We start from the raw sequence: 17,938 nt of genomic DNA, 5'->3' as shown, positions 1-17,938 counted from the left end.
AAAAATAAATAAATATTACTACTTGTTAAGCTTGCAATGTATTTTTGAAAATAACAAAATAGAGTGTAAATATTATTTTATATTTAAAAAATTTAGTCCTTTTTTTGTTTGGCTTTTCCTGTTTGTTTTTATTAAAAAAAAAAATATTAACATATCTTATCAAACTTGCAATATATTTTTAAAAATTAAAAAATAATAAAAGGTATAATATTATTTTATATTTAAAAATTTGTACTTTTTTCTTTTCTTTAATTATTTTTTGGGATAATTAAAAAATAAAGCTTTTAAAGGGAAAGTAAGCTATGCTCAACCTATTTCCTTTTTTTATTTTTCTTTATTTTAATTTTAAAAAACTATTTTTTTGCCCTTTAGTTTCCTTTCTTTTCCTTCGCCTCTCCTTAATTTAGAGATAATCCAATTAGGGTTGGCTTACATGGAAATGGCGAAAAACAAGTGAGGGTACCAAGACACGGAAGAAGGCTGCGCCAAGAGAAAAAGAGCGAAGAAAAATGGAGAATCAGAAGCAAAATAGAGCCGAAGCTCCTGTGAAAGTGTCAACTCTCAATTGTATCGATCTCTCTAATCCTGATATTCACCAATCCGTCTCTTTACTCAAGCAGGTTTTTGTTCCCTTTTTTTTTTTTTTTGGTTCTTTTGTCCTTCTATGTTTTCGTTGTAAGTGTCATATGAATTTACTGTCTTTTTATTCTTTTGATGTTTTGAAGTTGATATTTTGATGTCTTATTGATTATCAGACAACCCCAGAATTAAGATTGGATTTTTTGTGGGTTTAGGCTTGTTTGGATTGTGGGTTTTTCTATGTGGTCAACCATGGAATAAGCCAGGAATTGATGGATGAAGTATTTGCCCAAAGCAAGAACTTTTTTCATTTGCCATTAAATGAGAAAATGAAAGTTTTGAGGAATGAAAAACATAGAGGCTATACTCCCGTGCATGATGAGCTTCTTGACCCTGATAATCAAGTGCATGGTCAGCAACTCTTTCCTTTTAGTGGTTTTATCTTTTTGGACTGCATTATCTCCTTTACTTTCATATTGATCATTGGTGAAAGAGTTTACGTGGAACTGAAGTAGGAATCTTTATTTTTCTGGTGGGGTTGTAGGAGACTACAAAGAAGGGTATTACATAGGTGTGGAAGTACCTGAAGATGATCCTGAAGCTGAGAAGCCGTTTTGCGGGCCAAATGTTTGGCCCGCAGATGGTAAAATATATTGGATTTCATTGATTGGTTATATTGCAAGACCCGTTTGAAAGGATATTTCAACATTTTTTTTTTTTAAACTTATGGCTCTGCTTAGGTGTTTTGCCTGGATGGAGGCAGACTATGGAGAAATTCCATCATGAGGCATTGTAAGTTATAAGCTAGTATATGATAATTTATCTATGCGTGTTTTATGATAATGTGTGCACAGAAAATATACTGATAATATTTTATTTTTCTTCTTCATTAGAGAGGTGGGAAAAGTAGTTGCAAGGGTCATAGCGCTTGCACTTGACCTAGAGGTTGATTTCTTTGATAAGGCTGAGATTCTTGGGAAGCCTCTTGCCATCCTGCGCTTACTATACTATGGAGGTGGATGATCATGGAATGCCATTATCTAATCTTGGTGTCAATTCACAGTTTATATAAGTCATTTTATGAATTTCCTTCAGGTCAAATTTCTGATCCCTCAAAAGGAATATATGGGGCTGGAGCACATTCTGACTTTGGATTTATTACACTCTTGGCAACAGATGATGTTATGGGTCTGCAAGTATGAACATTGCTGCATCATGTAATTATATTACCATTATTCTGCACATTAGACTTGTTAACCAATGTTTATATGATTTTTTGCAGATATGCAAGGATAAAGATGCAAAACCTCAGATATGGGAGTATGTGGCACCAATAAAAGGGTAAGTCACTGATGGCTAGCTGAGGTTCGAGCTTTTAGGTTACATTTTAGACATGCTCGCACATAGTAAATAAGCAGTTTACTGCCTTGGTACTGGAGGCTGCTTTTGGACCCAATATCAGCTTTTAATTGATTGATTTCCAGTTATTTGCTGCACCTAGGTTGCTATCATCATATTTTTTTTTTTTCTTCTTAAATTTCTATTGTTGCATTGTTCTGTTCATCATTTACTTTGTTCTTGCTTTCCATGTACTAGGTTTAATCTAATCACTAATAATTGTAGCACATGACATGCTTAAAATGTGGTTTATCTTCTTACAGAGCTTTTATAGTCAATCTTGGGGATATGCTGGAGCGCTGGAGCAACTGTATATTCAAGTAATGTGCAATTTTCTTTGGTATCTATGGTCCAAACTGCATTTTATTCAGATGATAGTCAAAGATAAATGTTGGATTTTAAGGGGCTCCCAATATTGTTGTCATTTACTGAAGACCTTTCGACTAATTCTGATTCTACATTTTGCCTTTTACTTTAAAGTTTAGCTGATTTATTATGTTGATAAATTTAAAAGAAAGAACTGTTCTCTAAGGCTGTCATCTCCGTTACTCTAGTGCAAATATAACTCCACTATTTCTCGGTTCTTTTGTATTGTTATATGTACACAAGGTCACTGGTTTTATTGTTTTGCAACATTCTTAAACTTATTCATCCTTTTTTTCAAAAAAAAAAAAAGATTACACTTTGAAATGAGACTGCTATATATCTGTTCATTAGTTTGTAATGCTATGACTTTCTTTCTTCTTTATGTAACCAAATATTTGCTTTTTGTTTGTACTCAGGTCCACTTTACACAGAGTTTTAGGGAATGGTCAAGAGAGATATTCTGTAAGGCCCCTTACCTTTTTAAACTGGTCTTTGTCCTCCAGGCTTTAAGGCCTTTCACACCCTTTTAGATGATTCATGATTGAGCAGATGTTCTACGATGTCTTCATGTTATGATATCGGATTGCTCCAATATATTCATCCGGAAATTCTCTTTTTAACGTGTCATGCCTGACTTTAATGCTGGTTATATAGTTATTTCTTGATGTACTTGTTCTTTTTGTCCATGAGGGCAACCGTCTTTGGTAAATAGTTGCAAACAGGGTAAATTGGGCCTTCTAGAAGTTTGAAATAAACTATTTCTACCAACTCTTGTTACTTTATTGAGTTAACTCCATCTGATCTTTTCAGACCCTACTAAAATGGACTTAACAATTCTGTGATTGATGTATGTCATCAACATGGCTAAAATTCTTGGGAAACTTTGTGGATCCGAGCCATAATTTGATGGATGGAAGGATGCATTAGTTCTTCAAAAATTTAAAAAGCACTTTGGTTGACATGAAAAAAAGGGTTTTAACTGACATCTTCATCTTGGTATTTCTTATTGTTTGCCTTTATGGTTGAAATTTTTGGCTTAGTTCCTTTACTTTTTCATCAATATTGGATTTTCTTAGCAGATGTTGTGTTACTAACTTTTATCATAATCTTTTGAAGAAAATTAAGGTTTATGTCCCTGGTTTCTGATGGCAGATTGCATACTTTGTGGAACCTAGTCATGATTGTCTTGTCGAATGCCTGCCGACTTGCAAATCAGAAAAAAATCCTCCCAAGTATGTCTTAGTATCACATTGTTTTAATTACAGATAAAAAGGACCGAATTCCATTGCGAAACGCTTGCCTTTTGAGACCCTAGTTGCAATGGCATCCATGAGGATTACCTTTAAATTATCAAATTTGTGTATCTGTTTTATCTGACATAATAACTCTAATTGAGCTGCTGCATGTATTGTGCTCTAACCAGGTTTCCTCCTATCGGATTCCGGACATACCTGAAGCAACGTTACGAGGACACTCATGCTAAGTTGAGTGTACACAATAAACATCTAACTTGAAGTCCTTACAGAATATTTGTGTAGGAAAGGTTGAGCTTGTAATTTTCATAAGACACTGACATATCAATTTGAATGTGCCATATATCCAACATTAGAAAGTCCATTTTACTATCATGTATGTGTATTGCAATAATAGTGTTATCGTTCGTTCCTAATAAAGTTATTGCATGTTCCAAGATTCAACTGGAGCCTATTTTGCAATTTTCTCTTCAGTTGGGTTTTCATGTCAATAGGTATGGGACGTATTGTATTCTTTATTTATTTTTGAATTTTTATATTATATCTATATTTATATTTTAACAGGTATTTTAAATTTATTTCATTCTTGTGAGTATTTAACAATACAAGTAATTTTGTATCGATAGCTTTTTTTTAAAATAAAAATAAAAATAAAAATATATTATTTAATATTTTTATTTTTATCTTACATATTTATGTAATTTTTATAAATATATTAATATATACTTTTAAAATAAATATATATTAATTCTAATTAATCAAAATAATAATTTATATTATTTAATAAAAATTTTATTTATTAAATATATATGTAAGATACAAATATAAGATAAGTATTAAATTACCTATTTTCATTGTCATACCTGATAAATTTATAATTATATCGACTTTTACTCTTATAATATAATACTTATTTTTATTCTTTTTCGAATGAAAAATCAAAACTTTTACGTAAGATGCGTAAGAATGAGATCCTATTTTCATGACATGAAAAGATTATAATCATTAATCACAAAACAAAATTTCCTGTCAGTTGTCCCTAAATCCTCACAGCTTTTTGCAACCTTTATAGGATTTTTTTTTTCATTTTTAATAATATTATAAACAAAAAGAAATGGAATACTATTAAAAATAAGTTTATATTTATTATTATAAATATGTACATAAATAATATATAATAGAAAGATAAAATCTATTGAAATATTCTTATATGAAATAAAAATCACTTTATTAATATTCATACAAGCAATTTTTTTACTACACTTCCATTTCTACTTTTTACCTTTAAAGATCAATAAAAAAGTAGTTGCTAACAACCACTTAGAGGAATCGAAATTCACTTTGCGATAACTTTCCAAAGATATTTTTTAAAAATAGATTTCAATTTTTTTTTCTTTTCTTTTTTTTCTTTTAATTGTGAATAACTTTTTCTTTCTACCCACTAGTACATTATTTAAAAACCTATGACCAGCCACATACTTAAAAAGAGATTGTTTGATGTACAAATAAGATAATAATTAACGACATTAATATTACTTAGTTTTACATACATGTTTCTTTTCAAGAACATTCATTTTTATGATGTCGAGAACAAGTCAGAAGTACCAGTTCGAAAGTTTCCAACCACCTGTATAGAAAAGAATATTTTCATCCACATGAGAATGACTTTGGATCCATGACTTGGTGCTTCTCATTCCCCGTTTCAAAAATGAATTTTGAATTCATGTCAAAATGGTATATCGAGACTCCACAGTTAGCAGCCGCTTGATGCATCCGAAATTTCATAACTGCATCGAAATCTAGTTTTGCTAGTCGTTCCAATCGCAGATTAACATTTTCCTAGAATATTTGTATATCCTGAATGGCAATGACTGGTTTCCTTTGTACGCATCTTCTACAGTTTCATAAGTTTCGGTGTGTTCTTCGATCATTCCATTTATACCTGCAGAAGAAAACTGAATATACAACCTTGCAGATATTAAATCACACATTTGGAATATTCTCTGTCGCAGCTAGCTTCTGACCTTGGGCATTTTGCCCAATTATGGTAAGTTAGGGTTGGCAAGACCCATAGATTGTGCAAGTTCCCTAGCAGCTAAATTGTCCGCTTGTTCCTACACACCACATTTAACACAATGATTAGTGATGTATGATACGGCATCCTTGGTCTAAAGATGAATATCAACAAATAGTAATTTTTCTCATTTTGTTGGTGGATCCCTACAATCAACCATTCATACCTGAAGGCGATGCAACAAGTACATCAAGAAGAAATGTACAAACACCTGCATATTTTTTCCACACGGTTATCATAGAATGTAATCCTTCTATAACACATTCCCACAAAGACAAGATCAAACTGTTCTTACAAGATAGCATAGCAAGATTATTCGAGCTGTTGGATATCGCCAAAGAAATCTTGTGGCCCTGACAGCCCCTGAATCCAGTAATTTTGCGGCCTTCTGTAACTGCATGAGGCAGTTTATGCATGAGGGAGGTTGAAACACAAGTCAGAATAAACAAATGGGATGGTAAGTTGGCTTTGGGATATAAGAGTGGGAATACTTGTATGCTTGCGGCAGCCATGTGACGTTGATGCAAGGGAAGAGGCCTGCAATTATTAACTTGATAAGGAAATTTTGAAAATATCAAAACTAACCACATAGTAAATTAAGAGGAAGCGAAATATTCATGCAAGAGAGCCAATGAGAATATAGGTTGGACAGGTTGTAACATCTCTTTCCATTGTTGTTTCACGTTAATTTATTTACTTCTAGGGAGAAAGGATAGGTTGAGGGAAAGCCAAAAAGAATAACTCAATCACAAGAGTCAAAGCCTGAGTACTGCATCAAGAGTGTTATTCTGATTTAATGGCATTACAACCCAAGAAGCAATGCAAGAACAATGGCACAGGTATCAACAAAAAATGAGCCCATAGAGTTAATAAATGGATGATTCAGCCCCACAAACTACAGACTCACAAAGAATTTTACATTTTTTTTCCTTTTCTTTTCTCTTTTACTTTTTCTACCTTAATACAAAAGAATAAGAATTTAGATGTTCTAACCGATACAACAGCTACATAATTGCACTTTTCTCTCATTGTGTTAAAGGTTGCACCCATGATGCTTTCCTTACAAGAAATGTTAGATGCTACAGGAATGTAAATGTTTCAGGCTACAAACACAGTGCTTCATTCCAAACATGCTGCTGACATCTGCTAAAGTATTTCGTTCTTTTATCCGAAGGAGAGATGTATGTAAATAATTGTACCAGCAAATCTAATTAAGCCACAACAACTTAACACTCGCAACGGTAGATGGTTCTGCAGAACATATAAGTTATGATAGATCCAAATTCAATCAAATACAACCAAATTTCACAAATCACATATTTCCTAAAAGGAAAATCAGAACTTAAAGAGAAGGTAATATATATTCTTACAAGCTAATAAAGGCCACATATCTCAATATTCTCAATAAGATGGTAAAACTTGCAGAGAAAGGATGTGAGGACTCCAATTTAATAAAATGAAAAAGCTTAACGTACTCTAGTGCTTTGATTTCAGTGTCTTCCTCCCAGGAAGATGATGCCCGTTGAGGAACTCTACTTCTTTCTGCTTCAACCTGTTGATTATAATAGTACATCACAGGCAAAACAAGGATATTGAATACCATTAGTTATAACCAAAAATAGATAATCAGCCTTGCAGCATAGAAATCAATAAACCTGTGCTTCTCGAAGACGCTTTATTTCCTTCTCCAACTGAAACTCAGCTGCAGCTTTTTCACTAGCCACAGTTTCTAACTGTGTTTGCTTGTAGTACTGCATAATGTTGTAGGAACAAGAAGTCAGCAATAATATATGTTACAAGAACAAGTGAAAAGCAAATCCCAGTTTGTATTACCAATAGGTCAGTTAGTTCACGGTAGCGTTTCTCTAGCTCCATGTGCTCCTAATAGAAGGCATCAACATCAATGAGGCAATGCTTGGTTGGATCCATAACATAGAACTAAATTTACCATGAAGAAGTATATTTTATAAATTTGCATACAGAAAACAACTGAACTGAATTCCATTATATTTTCAGACTAGAAAGAAAATTTAAGAAATGAGATATCAACAACAGTAACTCAGTGCCACAGATTAGTTCAGGAATTTTCTCCTTGTCTGCATATTTTGATAGAGAACATATATACAACTTCAGCCTAGCATACAGATAAAATTTTCGGGAAACTAGGCCACGAGGACTCAAGTACATTTCACGTGCACGAGTACATGACAACTTTAAGGGAAGAGCAAACAAATTCAAGTTATGAATACAGAAACGAAAGATTGTTCTGTAATGATTTGGCACACACAATAAGATCTGACAACTTTGAGGTGGTTGAACCCAAACATACAAGAGAACAAGGCCTGTAAATTGACAGCTGATATGCAGCTAGATAAAAAAGACAGGCAATAAAAGTTAAGGCTCTACTAAGTTCAACAGTCACTTTAATGAACACTTGCAGTTTATACAGCAGCAATACTATTGATAAATCTATACTTCCTTCTAATTAATACATATTGATCAAGGTGTATGTATGTATGTGTTTGATTAAAGAATAAAAAAAGGATGAATAAATTGAACAGTTACCTGGCGTGAATAATGCTCAGCATCCCTTTTCATGGCAGCCATCTCAACCCTCATTTTCTGCACCTCAGCCTGCAGCCAGACAAATTGGTCACAGAAAACAAATCCATAAATCAGCCAGCAAAAGAAATCAGAATAATCTTACTATAATTGTACAATGATAACCGTATTATGAAAGAAAAAACATTTGATACTTGCCTCCAATGAAGAGAGCTTGCTCTCAGCATCTCTTTGACCTTGGCGTGCACGCTCCACTTCCTCCTGCCATGCCTGCATCTAATATCACCATCTTTAAGTCATGCCTTTCACAATTATAATAGTTGGTGCAACAGCTAAAGGCCACAGATTATGCCCGTAACTAGATATTAAAAGTATTTTGAACTGTTGAACTTCAAATATCTTAATGACATCCCACATCCAATTAGATTAAATGATGCATTGAGATCAAATAAGTAGGATGCTTTTTATTGCTAGACTCTGGCTGCATGTAAATGGTCCAAAATGCCATTTGCAAGATAAAATTCAGGCAGTTACATCCTCATCATATTTACCTGAACCATTTGATTGGCTTCTTCTGGGGACTTCTTTTGTCCACGACGAGCACGAGCTTCCATATCTTGCAATTCTTGATTTAGAGATGCACATTCAACCTGATATCATATCAGGTTAATTTCATGAGGCGTTTCACTTCATATTTAGCTCAGTCAGAAAGACAAACTTTCATACAAAAGCATTGTTATAAGTTTGTTTATATACCTCAAGAAGTGCCACCTTCTGCTCAAGCTCTGCAACTTTTGTTGTCCTCTCATCTGCAAGCCTCTGGACAAAGAAACAAGTTGCAATTTACAATGCTTGTTGAAATATACAGAGGCCAAATGATCAATGTACAACTTACTGCTGAACAACGAAGAGGCGCTAGCTTTGCCAAAAAAAAAAAAAAGTGATATTTTGAAATCCAAACTATATATGACATACTAACAGCAGGAGAGACTGTTGATTTTTTAATTTAAAAGAAAAATTGATGGAAATTAAATTAAAATAAGATATGGCACCATAATGGTGAAACTAATGGCAGTAGACTCATAAATAGGGCAATTCTAAACAAGTTTAGCAACTATGAAGGATATCAAATAAGTTTTTATAGCTTTAAGACAACAGTTTGCATAAAACTACTAGATTAGTAAATATGAAATTGAATATAAGAAGTCAAAGTTCCTTTGAGATTACTGTATCCTGATTCTAAGATTCATATGGAATACTTTTTTTGCCACTTCAGCATTTGACACTGATGCAGATCCATTAAATGTTGATTTATGTGTTTCCTCGGAGAAAGAGTCATGGCAAATAAGATTGCGTGGGTATACCAGGTTACGCATCATAATGAAACCAGAATCCCCAGAATTCAGAATACAAATATCCAATAAACCATTGCAATCACATATTTATCTTAGTGACCTTGCTTTGCCAACAAAGAAGTGCCAAACAAAAAACGTTTATTAATAAAAACGTGAGTATGTTTGGAAATGATGTTTTCCAGGATAAACATATTTTTGAAATTCAAAATGTTGAAATAACTTCACCAAACATATGTTAATGCAAAATTTCCACCACATCAAAGCATTAACCTGAACCAACTGATATCAACTTTCAAAAGAATGAGGTAAGGCTAAATTTAAAAGGCTAATATTACATTTAACTTAAATATTAATAGAATATGCAATACTAAGTTACTCAAGTATCAAGCAAAACAAGAATATTATGCATGCAAATTAGATGCTGGTTTTGCCATGGAATCAGAAGTAAAAGAATCGTTACATTACCTGGATCCTAGCAAGAGCTGTGGATGCCTCAACAGATCGATGTTCCAATTCCACTTCCCTTTCCATAGCAGCCTGTTCCAAACAATAGAGATTATTAGAGTACAAGATAACAACAAAAATTAAATATATCAATGTTCCAAAGATGGACCATTTTGGTAGCATTATGTGCTGCACGTTCTTCTTCTGCTCTCCTTTCTGCAGAAGCCAGCTCCTCACGTAGGGCCTACAAAAGAAGCATGCTGATATATTAAAAAGCTCATAATGAAACAATAGTGTATGTGTGTGTGTGTGTGTGTGTGTGAATACACTAAGTGTACAAGCAAGAAAGAACCAATTAGTTTACCTGCATCATCCTTGTCTCTGTCAATTCCCTGTTTCTCATAATAGACTCCATGTTTGCCTGATGGTGAGCAATCAAAAGTATTAAAAAACCTCAGATGATCAAAAGACACAAGCAAGGAGCACATATTGATTGCCAATAGAAGAGATAGAAAAATGTCTAAATGTAGAGGCAAAATAAAGGAACAAATATTAAGTAGGATAAGGATACAAAAGCAGACATGCATATTACAATTTGCTTAGCAGGTTAACAGGAAATCATTAATGGGCTGATTTTTTGTTATAAGGGACATGAAATAAGCTCTTTAAGTTTCTCCATCATGACAAAAGCATGACTAACAGAAGTAAGAGGCAAGATCTACACTTTTTTATTTAGCTTATAAAGCTATTAATAGTGAGCTATACAGAATCGGTGGCGACAGGATCTACTGCTTTTAAGATAAACCACATGAAACCACCCACTAAATCAAATAATTGAAAGCCGCTATGTATATTGCATGCAACCCTGACAATTGCTGCTTTGATTATTTCAGTAAGTAATAAGATCTTCTAGAACATAAATTTCGAATTAGAAAGTAAGTTTATTAATTTAGATGAGGAACTAAGTAGAGACCACATTTTATAAAAATATCGCTTGGAAAACAGGGGGTTTTATAACCAACAATAACTGAATATAGTTTAGAGTCAAACCTGAAGTGATGCCAGATTTCCTTCCGATAAAGCAGTTTGTTTCTTAAGTGCATCCATAGAATTGACAAGTGCCTCAATCTCAGAGTTTTTTGCTGCCAAGGCCTCAACCATATTTGACTCTATCCTTGTTACTTCACTCTTAGATACAGATAAATCTTGCTGTAGTTGTATTACACGAGCCTCGTAAGATTTACTCAGCTCTCTCTGTCAAGGGAGCAATTCAGTATTAAAATAGTACTCCTTAAACAGCATCCATAAAAAGCATGACTATAACTTGAGAATATATCCAAAAGGAGAAAAAGGATAGAATGACTTACCTCAGCAATTAGAAGCTCCTCAAGCTGTGCATTCTCAGATTTGTATTCTTGAAGACGGGACGAAAGTCCAGCACAAACCTGGGAATCAGTGTAGAACAATTTGTTATAAATGCGAAATTACAAAATTAGAAAACAAAAAGAAAGAGAAGGCAAAAAAAAGTACAAGCAGCAAAATGTCTAATCTTTGAGCAATTACTTAAAAAGAGGCACAAAAACACTCCCACTTATTTTCAAGTTTGGCTGATTCAATTTAAAGCTTACTCTTTTCATGAGAATAATTTTTTTTAAACAAGATTATCCTTCCAAGCATTTAACAGAACAATTCTCAAGTTTCTGCCTAATTGCTGGATGGACACAAATATGATTCAGATCAAGTCATATTAGTGCACTAAATGAAAAAGGAAATAATAGCAATAACAAATTAGATGCCTACATAACCCATTAACAGATTTCAAGAAAAGAAACAGGTATGATGGTTTCATCCCAAGGATGTAGCTTATTCCGATTCATAACAAAATTATATCGTGTACACTTCATCATTTACCATCCCACTCACGTATCCCTTATGATCAGATCCTGAACTCTTCTTTTCTAAAAGTAGTACATAAGAACGATGCTCACTTCTTTGTATACAACTTAGTCTCAACACTCGTCTGAAAAAGGAAAACAAATAAATTCAGAGAGCTTACCCGAGCTAGTCTTGCTTCTTTTGATTGACCAGTGGAATTGGTGGTTTTAAGCAGTCCTTGAGCCTGGACAAAAACTAAAGGACTAGTGAATAATGCTTTTAAAGGTAAGGCACATGAGAACATCAACTACAATTTCAACTTGAGTGTATCTGTCACCTCATCAAGCTGGTCCTGGACTATTGTTGAAGGAGCATTTTGCTCTTGTGGCTTCTTTTGATTCACAGGAGTTTCAACTTTAACATCATCTTCTTTTAATTGAGTGTCAGTGTTAACAGGAGAATCAGCAACAACAGGTTGTGACCCCTCTTGGTCGGTCTTTGAAGGGACATCTGCACTTTGGGATTCAATATTTTGGTCACCATCAGGTAAATGATCTTCACTAACAACCTCAAGACCTTTGGCAGCTAATAGTGAAGGAGGGTGCTCCACATGAACATCAAAAGCATTCTCATTGAGAAGCTTGCCATTTGAAGTTGACAATGAAGCTTCCCCATTGCTAACAATTGCAGAGACTTCTTCCTGATCAGCATCATGTTTCACCACATCAGTATCCAATGGCTCAGATGAAGGAATTCCAGGGTTATCTTGCTCACTGTTGCTATACAGCTCACTACTTGTCTGCACCATAGACTTAGCACTAGAGTTTCCCTCATTGTCAGAAGAAAAAGTACCCTTATCTTTGGCAGGTGTTACTTCTGATTGTAATACTTCTGAACTTGTTTGTTTGTGTAAAGTATCAGTAAGTTCAGGAGATCTAGTTGTAGAAAGTCTTTTTTGAGCCTGCAAACAAGAAAAATCATCCAATTAAATTTGTCTTTATGAACATATTTACTTGAAATGAATACAGTTAAAGCTAATTGGAGGTTGTATGTTTGTAATACCTTTGTCCTTGACTTTGTCTTTTTTGCTGAAGAACCTTGCACATTAGAAGCTTTACAATTAAAAGGAGGGGAGATATTCATGTGTGTGTGTGTGTGTGTGTGTGTGTGATTCTATCAGAGAGAGAGAGAGAGAGAGAGAGCAGATATTGTAATTCAGATACAATAGACCTCTAAAACAAGAATATTATATCAAATTAGGATTTTATTTTTCACCTCAAAATTCAAGCTGATATTATAGTTTTTGGGCTTTTAACATTTCTATTCAACAAAATTATCAGAATGCAATTACCATGAAGCTTGATATATCTAACTTTCCTGTCAGGAAAGAAACTTCAAGTTTGATTTCGCATACATCAAGTTTCCAAAGACAAAAAGTTTCACTCTAATTTCCAGAAAAAAATGGAAAAAGTAAGCATTTAAGATCCTGGATATTATTATTAAGAACAGACAAACTGTAATAATCACGACAATTGTTATAATGGTGCAAATGTCGATATTAATGGCAAGTAAAGATTGCTAAACTGAGGTTCATGTCGGGATGATATTAAAAGGAATATCTATCTATTGATTTTATCTGACTTAGCAAATAATCCCCATATGAGATGGCCATTCAAGGCATAATCTCATAATAGACAGACTTTTATAACTTTAGTATCTGTATTGGACTAACACTTAGTAGATAATAACCATGAATAGGAAATTGCAAGTACAAAAGACATGGACCACATTTTTCACATTGATTTATGCAAGCAAATAACCCCTAGATTTTGAAATCCTTACCTTGTGACTGAGAATCAGATTGCTCCTCTGACAGTTCACTAACAACCAGCTTTGCTCTTCGATCTACAACTTCAAATAAATCTGGTCCAAAATAATAATTTACCTTCAATTATTATCAAAGAATTAAAAAGGAAATGTGAATGCTATTTTCACTGATGGATGGTTGGCATTTCTTAGAGCAACAATTAAGATAATGAACAATTAGGTGCAAAATCAAGTGATAAGTCTTTAGAGACTTTCCAAAAGTGCTAGAGGTTCAGACCATGTCAATGTCAGCCCTTGCATACTTTTATATAGACTGCTTACGCAGAATGTTTAAATAAAAGAAAGGGACAAAAACATTATAGCAATTTATGAAACATCAGCAGGCAGCGGACAAAATAGATGAAGAAGATTTATGAACCCACTGCCAATCAACAAATGCAGGGACTTTCTCATACCTACTCTCAAGAGGAGGCCTCAAGATTCAAACAAACCAATAGTTTTAGTTTGAAACTTTTATTTTTCTATGGAAAGAAGAATATTGAGACTTCCAAGTAACAATGAAATTCTTTAACATGGATGGAAAATAACTTCCCCTACATCAATTCTAAAAACTATACCAAGAGCATCAAACCTACCCTTTGTATAGAGTCCTAACATTCACAATATTGAAAGCTATCTATTTGATACAGCTCTACTTAATACTAGACAACTGATCGAATTTTCTTATCTAATTCTCTCGACTCTATGTAATGGCCATAATAAGATGGCAAACCACATATGTTTTGGACTCAGAAATTCATAACAAGTAACAACCAAAAAAGAACCGATAACAATTTCAATACTCATATCACAATGTCAATTTCATTAAGCAATCCTTTTGTCAACAAATGTTTGTTTATACCAACCAACTAACATCAAATAAACTCCTGCTTACTGTAAATAGATTCCCGGCATTGGCATTGCCGAGAATAGGGAATAATTAAGCAAAACTAGGATCCAAATTGCACACTCCAAAATCTAACAAAAGCAAGTTCCATTCCAGATAGGCAACTCGTTATTCTAAATTTCCTCGAATGAATAAACATGCCATAGTCCCTCGTGACGTTTATAGAATAAGCTTAACTGCGGTTCACCATTTACTTCAAACTGTATCAATTGCCAAATACAAAATGGATTTCATAATTTTAGGGGGAAAAAACAAAATCTCCTTGCTCTTTAGTTTATACTCAGATAAGAACCAGCAAATTACAAGTAATTTAAAACTTAAACATAAAAAAATCAAACTAAGCGACCTAACCCATTCAAAGCTCACGTTTAATCCTACTCCATTATGATCTAATGATTCAAAGCTTTAGATCAGACCTTCAAATTTCAAATTAAAAAATTTTAAAGTTTAAAGAAAATGTAGGTTGAAATAAATTGAAAGAGAAGAGCCACACCTTCGGCGGCTTTGAGCCACGAAGCCATTAGTTATGGATCTGTAAGAAAATCGTGCCCTAGAGGATCCACGGAGCTTCCATGCAGGGGCGAGCGATATTATCAGACGGCGTCGGTGAAATTCAGCGTAGAGATAATGAAATTGTGACAAGCTAGATCTCTATTCTCTGCTAAGATCAAAAATGAAAATATTATTAGAAATTTTGGAATAGCGTTTGAGCTTTTTTTTTTTTCCTAATAACCTTCTTTCTTTCTTTGTTATTTTAATTTTCAGAAGTCCTTAAGACAACGTTTCTGCAGTTATTTTGTTACAGGAATTTTATTTTTATTCCAAAATAAAATAAAAATGTCCTTGAAGGGACTGTGGTTGGTTAAGGCGTACATTGCAAGTAAAATTGATTAATCAATAATCCCATTTTGCATTTATTAGTATAAATTTTAAAAGAAAAATAATTAATAAAAGATGGTAACGATTTTCTAAATCATATTAACGTGAAATTAATAATTCGTATATTTATATTATATAAAATATTAATAATTTATATATTTATATTATATTTTATATAAAAATTATATGTCATAATTTATATTAATATAAAAATATAAAATATAATTTTTAAATATTTTAAATTTATTTATAATTTTTATTAAAATTTTAAATTATATTATTTTTATATTTTTTTATTTATATTATTTGACTATACCATATTTAAAATTATCAATTTCTACCTTTATACTTTGTTTTATTAATTTATGTTTGAATTTTTATTTTTATATTTATCTATATCGTACATAAGTTTTTCGAATTCATATTCTTCAAACTTCAATTCCAATATCATGTAATTGATCTTCATTCCCCTTTCTATAGATTTGGGCAACCGTTTTAAAAATGAAGGCAACAGCCCATCTAAAAAAAATGAAAGGCTACAGCCCATAGTTTTGTCTTCTCATGCTTGTAAACAGTGCCGCACTGACAAAGCAAGCATTCAATATGAATATTGGACCTCCGGTCTTGTGCCTGTTGGGTTCTAGCTTTAGACATTGCCCAATCCACTATTATTGGCTGTTGCAAAGAGTCCCAATTAACATTAATTCTGATTTTAATCCTTCTTTTTCTTCTGAATTATTTTGATATATATTTTTTCAATTTGTAATATTGAAGATGGAGGTGGAGTATTAATTAAATAATATTTTCGTAATAATCTAAGCCATAATAAATCATTATATATAGTAAAAAAACTTAGCTTGATGAACATTCGATAAAAGGACTTATAAAACAAAGACGATCGAAGGTGCCGAAGTTGGTGTTCCAGCGCACACTCTTGCAACTCTTATCTTTGTATACAAAACATATAAACTAGATTTATTACTAAAATATCGAAAGCATTAACAAGTCTCCTGTTTTCATAGGGTGAACTCCAAAGGGTATACAGCTCAGCTTTTGCATTGGCTCCACTCCCCAACAGCTTTTAAGAAAAAAGAGAAGCCATCTCAGTCCATGCTCCAATACGGCAAAAACAATCAAGAAAACACAGCCCCACTTCCAGACCCCATCCTGGCTCCTAATCTTTTCCTTTTTCTAAGTTCTTATCTGTTTGTGCTAACCTCCGCGCTGAAAGTGGAAATCTTGATATCCCGTCAGAGAACGAAAGTGATTAAAAGTAAAGATAAGAAGTAATTTTTATATTTGTACTCTTATACTCAAATTAAAAGTCAGAACAAAAAAAATCAAAAGAAAAATAAAAAATAAAAAATACAAGGAAAATTATATATATAAATAGTATTTAAATAATTCTTATTTATAGATGAAAGATAAAAAATTCATTAAGTAAAATAGTGATTGAGCTGACATGTTATTATACATCTCAAGTTAATCTGATACATTAAGTCAATTAAAAAATAAAAAATATTATTAATTATCTGTTAACAATCTTTAATAAAAAAAATCGATTTACCTTTTAAATTCAAAATAACCCTCAACATTTTTCAAGTATACTTTCTTTAAAAAGTCCGCTGATCAGTTTCTCATGGGGGACAATACGAGATTGGTGCTAAAGCAAAAGGGCTTGATTTTAGTTAAAGGCTTCCCAATTAAAAAAAGATTATCGAGTTAATTAAATCGTGATTATCTGAATATGAATAGGTTTCCATCATGCATCAACAAAAACCCTAATAATGAATTTATCTAACTTTTCTACGCTGCTCCAACCAAATTTGAATGATTTCGAGGTGAAAGTGACATGAGTCAAAATCAAACAACGGGTTAGGGGGACACGTGTTTGCAATTTAGAAGTGATCTATTTCCAACTTGGAAACGGAGAAAAAGAAAAGTGACGACCACGAAAACAACAGTGGCGGCACGGTTACATACTTACATTCAAAATAATAAACATGAGCATCATAAATCGTGGTTTATTGCTTTCAGAAGGAGAAAATGAAACCCTCTTAAATTAACTGCTGGAGAGAGACTCAACTACATATGTCTTTGTATTTATCTCAAATGTAACTTTTGGACCGTTAGTAATTTCTTGTATTAATTTTCAAACCCACCGCCACCTGAAAAATGAAATTAATTATTGATGTTTTAATCAAAAAATGTTTCAGGGTAACTTTTTTTTTTTTTTGGTTTCTTAATGTGACTGTTAAGTAACTTGAATTCAAGCTTGTGTTAGTCAAGTAAAGCCGAAAAATGTCAATAGGTATTGTCAATTTATTAAAATAAATTTTTGATTATTTTAAAATCTTATTAATAAATTAAGGTTTGGAAA

General features: G+C 32.8%; 2 protein-coding genes across 15 annotated transcripts; one reads left to right on the top strand and one right to left on the bottom strand.

The window, feature by feature from the left end:
* The first annotated feature begins 390 nt into the window (after positions 1–390).
* On the top strand, positions 391–4,040 carry LOC111299127 (kihadalactone A synthase LFS-like). The gene is made up of 11 exons (XM_022894126.2): positions 391–620; positions 795–990; positions 1,124–1,222; positions 1,320–1,371; positions 1,473–1,594; positions 1,675–1,775; positions 1,862–1,920; positions 2,241–2,297; positions 2,760–2,805; positions 3,496–3,575; positions 3,767–4,040. The coding sequence occupies exons 1-11, from the start codon at positions 510–512 to the stop codon at positions 3,855–3,857; spliced, it is 1,014 nt and encodes a 337-aa protein (XP_022749861.2). The 5' UTR covers positions 391–509; the 3' UTR covers positions 3,858–4,040.
* Positions 4,041–5,078: 1,038 nt separating this feature from the next.
* LOC111299126 (golgin candidate 1-like) lies at positions 5,079–15,427 on the bottom strand. Of its 14 annotated transcripts, none has more exons than XM_022894121.2 (22): positions 15,173–15,427; positions 13,749–13,829; positions 12,969–13,003; positions 12,244–12,867; positions 12,088–12,150; positions 11,399–11,476; positions 11,082–11,285; positions 10,396–10,452; positions 10,201–10,275; positions 10,053–10,124; positions 8,989–9,051; positions 8,784–8,882; positions 8,431–8,508; positions 8,236–8,304; positions 7,504–7,551; positions 7,326–7,421; positions 7,146–7,222; positions 6,162–6,207; positions 5,966–6,064; positions 5,837–5,881; positions 5,621–5,710; positions 5,079–5,538 (listed from the first exon to the last, which is right to left on the bottom strand). In XM_022894121.2, exons 1-21 carry the CDS (start codon positions 15,198–15,200, stop codon positions 5,639–5,641), a joined length of 2,109 nt encoding a protein of 702 aa, XP_022749856.2. In that variant the 5' UTR covers positions 15,201–15,427; the 3' UTR covers positions 5,079–5,538; positions 5,621–5,638. The 14 variants fall into 14 exon arrangements, with proteins under 14 accessions (XP_022749856.2, XP_089603292.1, XP_089603293.1 ...); XM_089747166.1 differs by having other exon boundaries at positions 8,431–8,502; XM_089747167.1 differs by having other exon boundaries at positions 12,969–12,994.
* Positions 15,428–17,938: the final 2,511 nt, after the last annotated feature.

Source organism: Durio zibethinus, chromosome 18, assembly GCF_047325235.1.
Source record: "Durio zibethinus cultivar Kanyao isolate XHJ-2024 chromosome 18, ASM4732523v1, whole genome shotgun sequence".
Taxonomy (NCBI): domain Eukaryota; kingdom Viridiplantae; phylum Streptophyta; class Magnoliopsida; order Malvales; family Malvaceae; genus Durio; species Durio zibethinus.
The sequence above is the reverse complement of the archived record's forward strand: the minus strand, read 5'-3'. Positions and strand labels throughout refer to the sequence as shown.

Coding starts and splice junctions, on each gene's coding strand:
- LOC111299127 (XM_022894126.2), top strand. CDS start 510: ATGGAGAATCAGAAGCAAAATAGAGCCGAAGCTCCTGTGAAAGTGTCA. Junction 1,223..1,319: donor AAATGTTTGGCCCGCAGATG/GTAAAATATATT, acceptor GGCTCTGCTTAG/GTGTTTTGCCTGGATGGAGG. Junction 1,776..1,861: donor ATGATGTTATGGGTCTGCAA/GTATGAACATTG, acceptor GATTTTTTGCAG/ATATGCAAGGATAAAGATGC.
- LOC111299126 (XM_022894120.2), bottom strand. CDS start 15,200: ATGGCTTCGTGGCTCAAAGCCGCCGAAG. Junction 10,125..10,200: donor CACATAATGCTACCAAAATG/GTCCATCTTTGG, acceptor TGTTTGGAACAG/GCTGCTATGGAAAGGGAAGT. Junction 5,711..5,836: donor ACTTGTTGCATCGCCTTCAG/GTATGAATGGTT, acceptor TGTGGTGTGTAG/GAACAAGCGGACAATTTAGC.